Source organism: Coturnix japonica, unplaced genomic scaffold (assembly GCF_054131305.1).
Source record: "Coturnix japonica strain WE unplaced genomic scaffold, WE-NBRP24 Scf049, whole genome shotgun sequence".
Taxonomy (NCBI): Eukaryota; Metazoa; Chordata; class Aves; order Galliformes; family Phasianidae; genus Coturnix; species Coturnix japonica.
This window is the reverse complement of record NW_028188952.1, coordinates 1,905,391-1,919,687: the sequence shown is the minus strand read 5'-3', so window position 1 is coordinate 1,919,687 and position 14,297 is coordinate 1,905,391. Positions and strand designations below refer to the sequence as shown.

At 57.3% G+C, this 14,297-nt stretch overlaps 1 protein-coding gene across 4 annotated transcripts in view; it reads left to right on the top strand.

The window, feature by feature from the left end:
• The first annotated feature begins 250 nt into the window (after positions 1-250).
• Positions 251-14,297, top strand: part of ZNF385C (zinc finger protein 385C) — a 48,761-nt gene continuing 34,714 nt past the window's right edge. Inside the window, exon 1 of one of the 4 annotated variants that reach the window (XM_085532625.1) lies at positions 251-338. In XM_085532625.1, coding sequence (XP_085388751.1) covers positions 302-338 — 37 coding nt within the window. In that variant the 5' untranslated portion in view covers positions 251-301. Of the gene's footprint in view, positions 339-11,469; positions 11,674-12,347; positions 12,486-14,297 lie in introns of those variants that run through there. The other 3 variants (XM_015885644.3, XM_085532630.1, XM_015885645.3) reach the window with 3 other exon arrangements.

The following is a 14,297-nucleotide window of genomic DNA, read 5'->3' as shown; positions in this document are numbered from 1 at the left end:
ACCCTGCTCAGTGTGTCCACTCCGGCAACCACCGACCCCAATCCTTTGGGGGTGACGTGCAGCAGCAGAGCCGGGTGGGGGGCTCGGTTCCATGGGTACCCCGGGACCGAGGGGTGCCCGGACCATGCGGGACGCGGCCCTGGGATGCACGCGGTGCCGCTGGGGGGGAGCAGGGGGACGGGACCGCGGCGGCGCGCGCGCTGCCTTCATGCCCCCTTCCTCCTCCTCCTCCTCCTCCTCTCTTCCTCCTCCTCCTCCGGGAGCGCGCTCGCCCAGCCGGGAGCGAGCAGCCGGCGGGAGGATGCTGCAAACGGCGGCGGAGGCGGACGGCTGGGCAGGTAGGGCGGGCGGTGCGGGGGCCGCGATCCGGAGCGGGGTCGGGACAGCTGCGGCCAGAGCGAAGTTGTGGGAGGAGGGGGATGAGCCGGGAGGCTCCGAGGAGCCGAGCTGGATTCGTGCCGGGGTCAGCGCCGTGCCCGTGCCGCAATGCTCCGCTCCGCTGCCCCTCTCCATCCCGGCCGTGCCTCGGGGCGGCAGAGCCGGGGCACAACCTCAGCTCCTCTGCCCCAATCGGAAGGCGTTGGGTCGAGAGGGAAACTTGTTCCGAGGAGCCCGGCAGGAGCCCTGGCTGCAGCCCTTCTCCTCGTGCTGCTGTCGGCTCAACGCGGGTCCGTTACCGGCGGGGTGTGAAGCGTCCCGCGGACACGGGGTCCCTGTGTGTGCCCAGCGGCCATAGGGCACACAGCGTGCGGCCCACGCGGGGCTGTGACCGTGGGCAGCAGCTCGGCCTGCGGGCTGCGTGCCGGGCTGGCCGTGAGCCTTCGGGGATGGCGTGGCCTGTACGGCGGCTGCGGGCACCCGTCTGTGCCCGTCCCCGGGTGGCACAGCCGGGCACAAGCGGCGCCGCTGCTCGCGGTGCTGGCTGTGATGGAGCGCGGCGGGGACGGTGCTGAGCTCAGAGCCGCGGTTCGCCACAGGGCTGCTCATTGGGTACTCGGCTTTTAAAGCAAAGGACTTTTCCTGACGGCCCACAATGTGCTTTTTGTCAATGAGCAACGGGCCGGGAGGGCGGTGGGGTGGGATGGGAGCTGGGACGCTCCTCGTCCGGCAGACTGCGCCCGCCCTCAGCCTTCAGCGCTGTGCTCTGCTATAAGCCCGAAGCGGCACGGAGCTGTCTCTGGGATGCGCTCCAAGTTGTGCTGCACTGGGCAGGGCTGAGAGCAAACCCCGCACGCCAGGATGGGGTGGGACGGTGCATCCACAACCTGCCCTGCTGGGCGGCAGCTGCTGCTTCTGCCGGTGTTTTTCTGTGGCCCTGTATGGGTGAGAGAGGAATCACCCCGCTCAGCTGGTGGAACTCTGCTGACAATAAACTCTCGCCATATGTAGAGTTGAGAATCAGGCTGGCAATAGTGTGTGCTGTGGGATTTTTTCCTTGTTCCGTAATCCTCTGCATGCATTTATAAAACCGGCTCATATAATCCTGCGTGCAAATGTGCAAAGCTCTGCTCTGAGCTCTTGGGGTGCTGCACTGTGCCCTCAGTGCCCGAGCTCAGCTCTTGCACCGTGTTCTGTGTGATGTGCTCCCCAGCTTTGGTGTCTGCTTGGATGGAGCCTGTGCTGATCTACTGGGAGATCACTGGGGAGATCTGTGCGCTTCCAGGAGTGTGACGTGGAGCTGGTATCAAATAAATGGGGATCTGTGTACGGATGCTCTCAGCAGAGCACTGGAAAAGTTAATCGAGTCACTTTCTGCTATGGAGTTTGCAGGGTGGGAAGCAGACAGGTCCTGGAAGCACAGTGTGATGTGCAGAGTGCGGCTGGTGTGAAGGAGAGGGGTGGGAGCTGCTCTCAGCTCTGGCTGCTGCTGAACCCTCATCCCAATATCTCAGCCCATTCGGGAGCTGTGGCGGAATGTTCTGAGTGCGCAGCCTGTGGTTCTGCCCTTCGTTGCTCCCAGAGGAAAGAAAAATGCAAAAGCGTGTGCCTGGAGTGGAGTAATGAAGCCCAGGAGGCTCCGTTTGTCAATGCAGAAACAATATTGTGATGTTCAGAGGCTGTTTCTTAGCTGGATGCTCTCAGATTGCCTCCAAAAGAGTGTCATTATTTATATGTCAAGAAGCCCCTGTCAAGAATTATATCTGTGATCTCGAGGAAAGTTGGTCTGTGGCTGCGTGGTAACAAGTGCCCACTCCTGATTGGAGCCACAGTAATTTACCTGCAAGTTGTAAATATGGACCTGTGCATTTAGGGAGCTGTGGGGAGCTCGGAGTGAGCTGTGGCTGCAGTGATGTGCTGGGGCTCCTGGATGCCCACACAGCTCAAACCATGATTGTAACAGCAGTCCTGGTGGGGAGCTGCACCCCCTGAGCCCAGCGACCATGGGCCCCATCTGCAATAGGGTTAGTGCTGCCCAGGGGGCCCAGCTCCACACTGCACTGCACACGGCTCAGGGCTGTTTTGAAATGGGAACGTTCCCAAGTCATGATTTTCTCCAGCCTCACTATGGAAATTTTTTAATTAGTTGATAAGAAAGATCGCTTGGAAATTGCAAGGGAAATGGTTTGAGGTTGAGCCCTAATCTGTGCCTGTATCTGCCTGGATACAGGAGCTGCTCTGTCTGCATGGAGCTCGGGGAGGTCTGGAGGAGGTTCAGGTGTGGGGGGGTACACGCTGTCATGGGGAGCAGGGGGGGTTCCTGCAGTCACTGCTCTTTGGGCCCTTCACTGCCTTTAAACCAGGATGAGCAATGCAGAGCACAGCATGATGCTCCTTTGGAAGTGTGGCAGAGAACAGTGGGACTTTTAGGGGTTTTGTTCTGAGCCTCTGAGAGGATGAGAAGTGTGGGGCTGTTGACCTGGCAGCAGTGGCAACTGAGGAAGGGTTTGGGGGCAGAGGACCCCCCGTCTGCTTGAATTGCTACAGCAGAGCTCTAGTTGAGTGGCAGTGAGGGCACAGCACTGGGAGCACTGGTCCCACACGGCCCCACTCTGCTGCTGTTTCTTGTGGGTGCTGCCCTTTGATAGAGCTGTAGCTGTGTGAGCGGGGCAATGGAAGCTTCATGCTCCCTCATCCATCACCGGAACCAGCCTCTGCTCTCTCCTCGGTTGACCTGCAGGTCACAAAGATGGAAAGGAAAAGGGAGATGGGAAGGGCAGCTGTGAGTCATTGTGTTTAAAACCCCAAAGACTTCGCTGTGGGGCGGGTCGGGGCACCGCAGGTGGTGCAGAGGATGGGATTCGCTGTCCTCCCTGCGTGGCCCTCCAGGGGCTGCCCCCGGCTGCTCCCAGCCCACGGGGCGGTGATGAACGACCCCCAGAGGGGAAGCCGTCCTGGTGGACCCTCCCCGTCTGCGGCGTTCCCTGTGCCGTGACCTCGTGCTGCGCTCCGGGAGCAGCGCTGAGCAGGGAGGTTGTTTGCTGCTTGGTAGGGAACAACCCGAGGGCAGGTGGGGCTGCGATCCGTGAGGCTCCTGCTGAATCAAGACCTCTTTTATTTGTGGTTTTTATTTGATGTGTCACTTTTTCTGTTGGTGTTCGCCATCCGTTCCCCCTCCCGGAGAAGCGTTGGGAGCAGGAAGGCGCACACAGCCCTGTTTGTTTTGGTCGGGAGCGCCGCTGCTTTGCATTCGTTTGAACTGCTGGAAGCGGCTCAGCCCAGGAGATGCACTGCGTGCTCTACGGCTGGAGTTTCTTTTGAGGAACCCTGAAATGTTTATAGAGAGAGGGGAAAAAAACTCCCTGACAAGAGCAGCTTGTTGCTGAGCCAGCGGCTGTTGGGGTGTGTTGGTACCGGGGGGTTGCAGCTCTGCAGTGTTGGGTCCCCCATAGCAGAGCCTGCCCATGGCCATGCAAAAGCAAAGGCCATGAATATCCCACCTCCAAATTTTCAAGAAGTATTAGGAACTCTGCAGGCTTATTTCTGAGCATCTTTATGAAAGGGCTTTAAGGGATTAACGCGTGCTCAGATTAATCTCTGCTGCTGAGGCCCAGTGTGCGAAATGAACACTTTGAGGGTGCTCCTGGGGGCACGAGGGGTTCTGAGGCCACCACTCCCTGTTCTGCTCCTGTGGGGCTGTGGCCATGGCTGTGGGGATACATGGCAGCTGTGGTCCCTCATCCATCCATTGTCCTGCTGATGTCCTGACCAGCAGCTCTGCATTTCTAGGTCTGCAGGTTTTCACCTCTCAATGTCAAATTTCTGTCCTCCCTGCTTTCCTGAGGAGGTAATTAGCAAGCAGGCATAATAGCAATTTAATAAGTGTGTCAAATTAGAAAGGCACTCACGGTGTATGGAATGCTGCACACTCTGAGCAGCCCTTCCACAGGGTAGGGATGCACCAGGCTGCTTTTATCTGATGATATGAAGCCTGCTCTGTCTCCGGGTCAGTCTGCTCTCAGCAGTGTGGTGTGCAGGAGGTGATGGGGTCAGGGGAGGGACATGAGGGGGCCTCAACATTTGGCTCCACACTGAGTGGGGTCAGCAGCGGAGGGAATTTGGGGGATGGAAACCTGGTGGTGATCTGGGTCCATTTCTGCAGGGCTGAGCTGTGTCACTGTGCTGTCAACCCGATTGGACCCCGACCCTGGCAGGCCCTCCCTCCACACCAGGTGTAATAGGAGTGAGCCCTCTCCCAGGGGGAGGAATTGCCACACTCCATTAGCGCCGCAGTGCGCTTCTTGGCTGAGAGCTCCCGGGGCAGCATGAGCTTCTATTGAGTCAAAAGGATTTACAGCAAGACAGCAGCCACCTGCACCTTGGGATGCTCACGTGAGCGGTGCCTTGCTGCAGCATGGGCACGGCTCTGCTGGCAGCTGAGCAGAGCCTGGAGGGCACTGGAGCTGTGGGATGAGCAGCAGAGCTGCCTGCATTTGGCTACTTCAGCAGTGGAAAAGCTGCTCGCTTTGTCCTTGCAGGCATTTCCCCTCCTTCCCACTCAAACCCTCTTTTTGAGGGAGGTAGTGACACTGGCTCTTGTGGCTGGCACATTGCACCGTTTCCTCCTCCTACTTCACAGCAGCAACGAGAAGCAATTTCCTCCACCCTCTAACCCAGACCTGAAGAGCTTTTTCTTCTTGCCTTGGCTTCATGGTTTCTCATTTCCCATTGCTCCCAGCCCAGGGTAGTGCTGCCAGGGTGCTGCTGAGTGGTGCAGGGATATGCAGGTAGGAATGGGAGCAATGCTGTGTGGTTCTGGGGCTCAGGGCTGGAGCTCTCACTGGGTGCATTCCTGCATGTGGAAGGAGCAGGGAGAGGGGTTGGCTCCCAGCACACTGCTCAACACAGTGCCCAGTGTAACACCCCCAGTTTGGCTATGGATGGAGCAGGGGGATGTAATCCCCCAAGGTGGGCATGGCCTGCCCACTGAGCCCTGGCAGGGGGAGGATGGAGCTATGGGGTCGGGGGTCTCTTCCAAGCAGCTGAGCAAAGGGAAGTGTTGTGTGAATGGGGACAAAGGTGCCTCTGTGCAGGATTTGGCCTCTCTTGGCCCACCCCATCCCCAGCAGCCGCTGTGCTCGTTTGTAAGTAAAGAACTGAACAGCGGTTGGTGTGGCTGCACGTGCCCCATCCCGGCATCAGCAGCATTACTCTGCTGCAGTCCCATCCCCATCACCCACTGGGGTGCCAGCACCTCTGCCCTCTGTCACCTGCTGACAGGGCACTGGAAAAGGGAGAAGTATTTTAAAACATGAAACAAGTAGAATTGGGTCTTCTGGTAAGGGATTAAATGGTGCCCTCAGCTGTATTTATAGAAGGTTCAGAAGTAAATCTGTTCCCAGGCTGAATAAATATTTTACTCAGGCTGGAGAGATTTTCAGTTCATCTCTCTTGGAAAGACTCGAGTGAGAAGGGAATTGATTTTCTTCAGCTTGAACAAGGCAAGTGACTCTCAAAACCAGGCAGGTAGCGCAGCCCGTTATCGGTTAAAATGCGAATCACTGCGGGGGAGGTGAAAGCAGAGCGGCTGCAAGGATGGATCTGGGCGCAGTGCTGGGCAGCATTGGCACGGCTGTGGGTTGTCCCACTGTCTTGACTCCAGGTTGTTCTGTAGCAGAGTTCCAGCTCTGGTCTGGGTCTCCAGTTCGGGCACCTGGTGCTCGTGGGCATTGATTGCTGCTGACAGAGGAGCCCTGTGCTGTGTTGGTGATAAAGCTGCCGCATGCTGGCACCGCTGTGGCGCTGAGCTGGGATGGGGGCTGTCCCACCACCCTCTGCTTTCCCCGGTGGAGGGGTGGGGGGCACCGCTGTGCCCTGAGGGGGTTTGTGCTCTGAGCTCCATCCACGAGGCTCTAAATAAAGCGGTGAGATGAGCGCAGTGATCGCTGAGTCACCGATGGGCGCCCGCTGCTGCTGTCACCCACTCCCCGGCACTGCTGCAGAGCTGAGGGGGCACAGACTGAAGCGTTAAATGGCTGCGGCCGATGGAAGTGAAGTGCTGCTGCTGCTCGTGGGGCTGTAGGATCATTAACCTTGAAAAAGAGCCCTCCGACCCATCCCCACCGCTCCCACGTGCAGGTGGGTGCTGCTGCTGTGGGGCTGGGGTCTCTGCTGCGGTGCTGCTGCTCAGCCTCCCCTCACACCCAACGTGGGGACCCTCCTAAGCCAAGGAGTGCTGTCATGCTGGAGCCAGGCGCTGCTGAAAGGGCCTGTCTTCGAGCAGGAGAGAGCCATAAAGGGCCTATTTGTGTAGCTGGCTTCTTGCAATGTTTTCAGACACAGCCCTCGCATGTTTTCATAACAGCAACGCCTCCACCTCCCGCCGGCTGCCAGCAGCACCGAGCTCATCTCCATCCTCCACCCTCAGCCCTGGGTGTCCACAGGCCACACCAGGCACCGCGGTGCTGTCCTGCGGTGCATCCCGGCAGTGCCAGCAGTGCTTGAATGGATCGTGATGTGTGGAGCCCTGCTGTGTGATGTGCGGGGCTGTGCAGCAGGGAGGGCAGGGAATGGGGTTCTGCTCCAGCACACGCCCCAGGCGCACTTTGCACCGTGCCTTGGCTGCCTGCTCCTCTGCCATCCGTGGGGTGGCACAGAGCCCAACCGTGGCCCTTGGCCAGGGAGGGCAGTTGTCTGGAGCCCAGACATCACAGGATGTGGCCCTGACAGCACCTCTGCCTGCGTCACCTCAGCACCGCGTTCCCCCGCGGTTCACGGGTGGGCAGCAATAAATGCAGAGTGGGGAACAGCCCTGTCTCTCCTCCTGCCCCCAGTGCTGCCGTGGGGCTCTGTGTGAGATGCTACTTCTGTGCTGTGTGATGCTGCTGCATTACAGTCCTGCACCCCATTGCACCCCGTGGCACACCCTGTGCCATCTGCCCGCAGCCCCGTGTTTGCTGTGGGGGAAGATGAGCAACTTTTCATGAATCCATTTACGGATTCCTTTCAGACAGGAAATCTGAACCACTAGAGCTCATTAAATAGCGTTAATGGTGCTGCCCAAACAAATACTGGAGCTGCCACCAGCGCTGCCAGCCAACATGCTTCCTCAGCCCTCTCAGAGCAGGGATTTCTCCATGTAATTGAACACATCATCCTGACACCACAACCTCTGCTACCTCGAAGGATGCTCCCAGCTCTGAGATGGGGTCCTGTGGTCCTCAGAGCACAGCAGGGACGACCATGGCTGCAGGAGCCCCTGGTGCTATTTTTGGAGGCAACCAAAGGAGACTCTGTGGCTCCTGCAGCCCATTTCTGCCCTTTCCCTTTCAGCAGACACATCCCTGGTGCTGAGCTCCCACACCTGGCTCCTGCTGAACCATCCCCAGCAAATGGCGGCTGTGGGGTATGTGGGGGTCTGTCTGAGCACCTGAAATCAGCTCCTGCGTGGGGCTGGTGCCCCCAGGGATGCAGCAGTGAGCCCTCAGGTCCCTCCTGCACGCAGAGCCTGGTTCTAATTGCTGCACAGAAGACATTTCTCATAAGTTTCTTCCACAGGCAGCAGTGAGACTTTGATTCCGCGCTCCTTTGCCTTTCTCTCTCTTTCAGTTTCTTTCTTCCTACCCCAAATAAAGCAGCTCTTTTGATCACATCGGGTTCAGGCTCTGTAACGAGCATCCCTGTTTGTGTTGGGCTGTCAGCAGGATAACATGACAACGCGTCTCCTCTCCATCTCGCACACAATGAATTATTTCTTCCACTCTCTCTCTTTGTGCCGTCTCTGGGATAAATTACCACTGCCAGGATTAGCAGATGGGTTTCTTGTCCTCAGACCCTCACTGACCCGCTGCCCAGCACCGGCCACGTGGCTCCACCGTGGCTGCAGGAGAGTGTTTGTGCAGGGAGACGTCGGGCGGGCTTGAAAGCAAACTGCTCCTCCAATTTGTTTTCTTTCCTGTGTACGAACGTGTTTGTCTTAAAGGGATGCTGTCACATTAAATATGGAACTGCCAACTGCAGGCATTAAAAAATCATGGGTCGTCCCATTTTCCTTCCTCCCACTCTAAATTCTAAATAAAGCCCAATAACTTTGGGGTTCCTTTCAGTTGTCATCCAGGGAGGCTTCTTCAAGTTCCTCCCAGCTTCAGAGCCATCACCAGGCGGTGCCATGGAGTGTCAGCAGTGGGGCAGCCCTCCGTGCTGTGCTTGGCTCAGAACCCAACCGGGCTTCCTCTGCCTGTCCTTCCCCTGCAGCATTTCGGGTTCCTGGTGGGCTCCTCCATGGGGTGTGTGCTTGCAGTGGAAAGGCCTTCATGGATTTCTCAGTTTGCTTTGGCTTTTCTGATGGTCTTTGCAGCTCCCGCATGAGTTTAAGCTCTTCTGTGTGCAATCCTGAGAATCCCTACTTCTGTAGGGATCTGTGTGTTGTGATGCAGTCCTGGTGGTGGAATACACAACCAGGGCCATGAAGGGTCTGCAATCAGGAGGCAGAAGCAGCGGATATTGCTGTAAAAGCCACACTCTGCAGTGGGGGCTCAGCAGGGCCGGCCTTGCGCTTGGGCTGAGTCCCGTGGTGACTTTTCCTCTAATAAAGCATTTGCTTTGATGCGCTGATTCAGAGCAGCGTGGATTTAGGCAGATCACATTGCAAATATCTTTATTTGATACCGCTGCAATGTCTGGATTTCAAATGTCACTTGCTTAGCACTATGAAATAATTAATTTAGATTGTATTACAGTAGCCTCTAAGAGCTCTGACTTAAATTGGAGCTCTCCCGTGTTTGCAGCTGTACGCAAACACCTAAAAACCAAACTGTGCTGCAAATCTCGTGACCCAAATGAGGCAGAAGGGCAGACAGAGCCTGTGGGTCGCTGTGCTCACTGCAATTCAAGGCCCCTGAGCTTTGCTTCCTGAGGTTGTGGCACAAAAGGCAGCTGTAGCAGTTTGGGTTTGGCTTCACTGAGCGTGCTGTGTGAGCTGGTGCCCTTCCTGAGCCGAGACTTTGAAAGTTTAATGTGATAATCTGACTCTAAGTCCTGCAAAATGGTGAACTGCATCCTCCTCCAACCTGCAGCCTGCGAGAGCTGAGTGGGTGTTTCACACTGTACAATTTGGGTGAGTTTGGGGCGATCTGGAGGTGAGGGGGGGCTGTGGGATGGCAGCAGTGGGCACATGGCATTGAGTGCAGCTGGAGCCCCTCAGTGTGCCCGCTGTCCGGTGGGGATGTCACCGTGTTGCACAGGCAGCGCCTGGATTTAATTTGGGGGGATTTGGGTAAAATAACAAAGTAAACTGGCAGTGACCAGGAGAGCAGTGAGGAGCAGCTCAGCCCAGCCCTACGGCGGCTGCATCGGGTTGCGCTCCCCGCTCTTAAAATAGAGGGAGCAGCACAGCAGCAGAGCTGTCTGCCAGCACAGCTCCTCTCCAGCAGCAGGAAGAGGATGGAGGGCAGCTGTGCTGCTGTACTGGCATAGTGCTGTATATCCCTGCCCTGTACCAACCTGTGCCTGCACCGCTGCTCACAGCTGCTCCTGGGCAGTTTCGTGCCCTCCCTCTGCTGCAGCAACCTGCATCGCTGCCCTGCCAGCATTGCAGCCATCCCAGAGTCCTGCCCGGCTGCCCTGCTCCCGCCGTGTCCCACTGCCAGGGCTGAGTCAGCTGCTAAATAAAGGCCTGGGAACTTGGGGTGGAAACATAGCAAGGTCTGCAGAGGGACCTCTGACAGCAGCCCCAGCACAGTGTTCATGTGTGCACTGAGAGACCGGGCTTTAAGTGTGCACTTTTGTGGAGGACATGACTTGTCATGTAGATGCCCCCCATGGCACCAGGTGTGGCACCACGCTGCCGGCATGGGGCCGGGTACCAAAGCTCTGTGCTGCCACATGGGGAGGAGCAGACCCTCAGCTCCCATGGGTGCAGCATCCACAGCTCTGCCCTGAAGAAACCCCAAAGGATTTCACGATCCTCAAAGTCCCGTGCCAGAAATTCCTCAGCTGGGAGGGCGGCAGCCGGGTGGGATGATGAATGGCTCTCTTCAATCTTTCCTCTCCTGCTGCTCTCTTACGCAGTGTGAACAGTTACAGCTAAACCCCCTGGGACACGAGGTCAGGTCTGCGCGGGTGCCACCACTGCTGGGAGGGGGTGGGGGGCACTTCTGGGATCCTTTGCCCCACTGCTGTCCCTGGTGAAGGCGATGAATCAACTTAATGGAGATACTAAGCACAGACTGTGTGACCCTGGGGTAGGAAAGCAGCGCTCCTTGTTTGCTTCCCAGGGCAGGTGGGCATGTCCTGTGGGCTGCTGTGGGATGGCGGTGTGTTTCCTGCCCACGTCCCCATCGTTGGGCTCTGGCTGTGTCCTCAGGAGCAGGGCTGCAACGTGCTGACTCAGGGAATGTGCTGCGTTAATGATGCCAACGTGTAAATGAGAGGACAGGAGCTGGGATGTCCCACTGCCCTTCAGAGCGTGGGAATGGGACTGGGGGCTGTGAGGGCTGTCTGACGGTGGGAGGCAGCTGGGTGGGGGGGGGGGGGCTCTGATGGGTGTAGGATTCCTCATGTGCCCTGTGCCAGCAGCCGGCCCCAAGCTCAGAGTAATCCTTGCTTTGACGAGCGATGGTTTATGTGCTGATCCCAAAACGTGCCTCGCCCCGGCATTAGCAGAACATATGTTGGGTGTGTGGGGAGGGGGGGGGGGGGTGGTTTTATGCCATGTTATGAAATACTGAGTATGATGTGGGCATGGTGAGGGCTCTCTGTGCTCGGACCCCGTCTGCTCAGCCCACATCCTGGGCTGTCTGGGCATCTCTGTGCTGGCAGCTCTGCTGTACTCTGCCCTCCCGTGGGCAGATCATGGCCAGCTGCCCCCCCCCAGCCTGAGCCTGGCACCTCCCGATGAAGCTGCTGGGGTCATTGTCAAGGTCTGACCTTCGAGACAGCCCAGGAAACTTCCCCGTCTCCTCATTCACAAATAGAGCTGATGTCAGGTGCACTCGCCCCGCTGTTGGCTCAAGGTAACTCCCCCAGTGACAGCCCCCTGCCAGTTGGCACCTGCTGTCCCGCGTGACGCCCAGGGCCGTGCGGAACTTGCTGAGAGCAGGCACTGAGCTGCTGGTGCTCACGCAGGCACCGAGCTGCTGATGAGGGCTGATTTAGTGGCGATCGAACCACACACAAAACGTTCCTTGGAACCTGAGCCAAGCGTTGGGAGCGCAGCGGGCAGCGCCGGGGCGGCCGTGCTCACGGAGCAGGCAGACTGCAAGCAGCCGTGTGGGGCTGGGCTGAGGCTTCAGCCAGGTAAGGGCTGGCGTGGGGTGGGCAGCACATTGCCTTGTGCTGAGCATGGGGCACCTCCAGAGCACGGGGCTGTGGCACGAGTGGGCTCCGGGTGTGAGCTGAGCGCCACCAAGTCGGGCACTGAAAGAGATGAGCACAAACATGATGCTGTGACTCTTTGCTGGGTAAAGGGCTGTGGTGTTTCCTGGTTTTCCCTCATATCTTTGCAAAACTGAGCAGGGCAATTGCAAACAAGGTTGTTGCTTGCAGGGGGGGTTCGGTGACAGCTGTTAGGGTGACTTTCATGCTAATTGTTCTATTTCTGTTGCTTTTATTCAGTATTATATGCCCTCGAGCACAGATAAAGCGGATTCAAGGTTATGAAATCATGGGAACTCAAATCAGATTTTTGTTTTCTTACTCTTAACAAATTCACCCAAGCTTTAGGGTGAGATTCTCTGCTGCTCTCATCCAGCACTGCTGGGTGGGACCGACCTCGGGTGCTGCTCAGCTCCATAGCAGATGTGGTTTTGCTGAGGTTGTGGCTGTGCCTGTGGTGTCAGTTGTGCTCAGGCCCCACAGAACAACTGTGGGATGCAGGAAGGATCCTGGTGTATGGGAACTGTTGAGTCACGGCCTGAACCACTGATTGATCACCTGGGGAAAGGACCCGGTCAGCCCTGGGAGCACAGGTGAAGGCAATTCAGTGGTGTGAACCAGAAGGGGTGGAACCTGGCTGTGCCTCTCTTAGACCCCATTAAAGGGCTGACTGCCGCTGTGGGAGGGTCTTGGTTGTAGATTCCTTTCTTGTGAGCCTAGATTTTCAGAGATGGGTGAGTACATTTCTCTTTACACCGTCCCATTTGCATTAGTCCCTTTTGCTATTTCATTTCTGCATTGCTTTTCTGCCATGTTCATCTTTCAGACTGTAGCACCTGGCAGTGGGTGCCTGGGGGCTGCAGGGGGCCAAAAGCCCCAGGTACAAACCTGAGTGGGTTCTTGGGCTGCAGCCATGTGGAGCTCTGGCCAGGCTGTGTGACACCTTGGGGCAGTGTGGTTAGAGCTGTCCTCAGGTCATCAACATCAGAATTGAGGTGAAGGACCAAATATCTCTTGTCAGCTCCTCACTTAAAGGCTGGAGTGCATAAATGTGTCTGCTATCAGTCATGGGGACGCAGCTCCACTGCACACGCACGTGGTTGTCTGAGCCACGAAAGGCCAAATTTACGGTCCTGATACCTGAGAAGCAGAACAAGCCCTGAAGGCACAGGAGAAATTAAGTGAATGAGACGGGTGCTTTATGCGATTAGGACGGACCTTTTAAACACTGCAATGGGAGCCGGCCCAGGAGCCTCAGTCTAATCAAAGCAACAGCAGTTCCTTTTTATAAGATGAAGGGGCTTTCGGGGATACTTTGTCCGCATAATGTTCCAATTATAGCCCTCCATCCCTGGATGTAGTTGCATTAAAAATACCCTCAGAGGGAGCGCTCTGAGTGTGCCCGGGAACCTCTGCTGCTGTGTGTCCCTCTGTGCCCCCAGGTCCCCATCCTGGTGCTGTCACCTGTGTGTGTTTTGGGGCAGATCCATCCATAAGGGCCTTTGGGTGGATGGGGCTCCCAGTCCTGGAGGCTCCATTTAAAAACATCAGGGTTTTTTGTTTGTTCTGTAAATGCAACTTCTGTTGTTTGTGTATTCCTTCCTTCTTGAGCCTTTACTGGCTGCACAGTGTGATTTCACCCATTTCGAGCACAAGGGATGTGTGTTTTCTCTCCTTTTCTTTTGGAGCTGAAGTTGAGCTTCAGGAAAAATCCCAAGATCTTGAGAGAGAACCCGGAGTGCCCAGGTTCTTTTGCCAAGAAGTAGATTTACTTACTTTTAACGTCAAGTTCCTTTTATGCTCTGCTTAGAGTTTGTAGCTGGTGAGGCAGCAGTTTGAGGATCTTATTGGCGGCACTTTTGGCCAATCATGGCATAATTCGGGTGGATCTAGCACAGCTGGAGCGCGCTGCCAGCCCGGTCCTGAGCGCTGCAACCCGAGGTGACCGGAGGGTCCGAGTTTGGGGTTGTTTCCAGACTCTGTCCCCGAGGAGGGGAGGAAGGACGGTGCAGCCACGCACCGCTACGGGACGGGCAGAGGAACGGACCCGTCCAGCTGCGTGTTGCCTCCCTCACCTCGCTCGTTTTCCATCACTTTCGACCACACCAGAGGTGAAAAGAAGAGCAGAGCGGCCGCGCCATCGTGAGGCTGCGGGCTGAAGCTGCACGGCTCTGCGGCCCGGTCCGTGTGCCACGCGAGTCCGCCGCGTCTGCCGTCATACCGCACATCACTGCGCAATGTGACTTTGGGGCTCGTCTCGTCGCCCCCCGCACCCCTGTCCCTGCAGGTGGCCCCCGGGTGTCGGCGCCGGGGCTGCGTGCCTGTGTGTGCTCGGCATGGGCAGCTGCCGGCTCCCTGCGGTAACGGGATCCCAGGGCTCGGGTGACCTTCATGTCCCCAGGGCTCAGCTCTGGGTGTCCCAGCGGTTCCCACCTCAAGGTCTTCTCTTGGAGCCCAGGCAGCGGGGACGGCGCATCTGTAGGGCGCAGCCGAGGGCTGTCCCCAGTGACCCCCGGCTCCACGAGAAGCTCCTCCCTGTGCTGTCC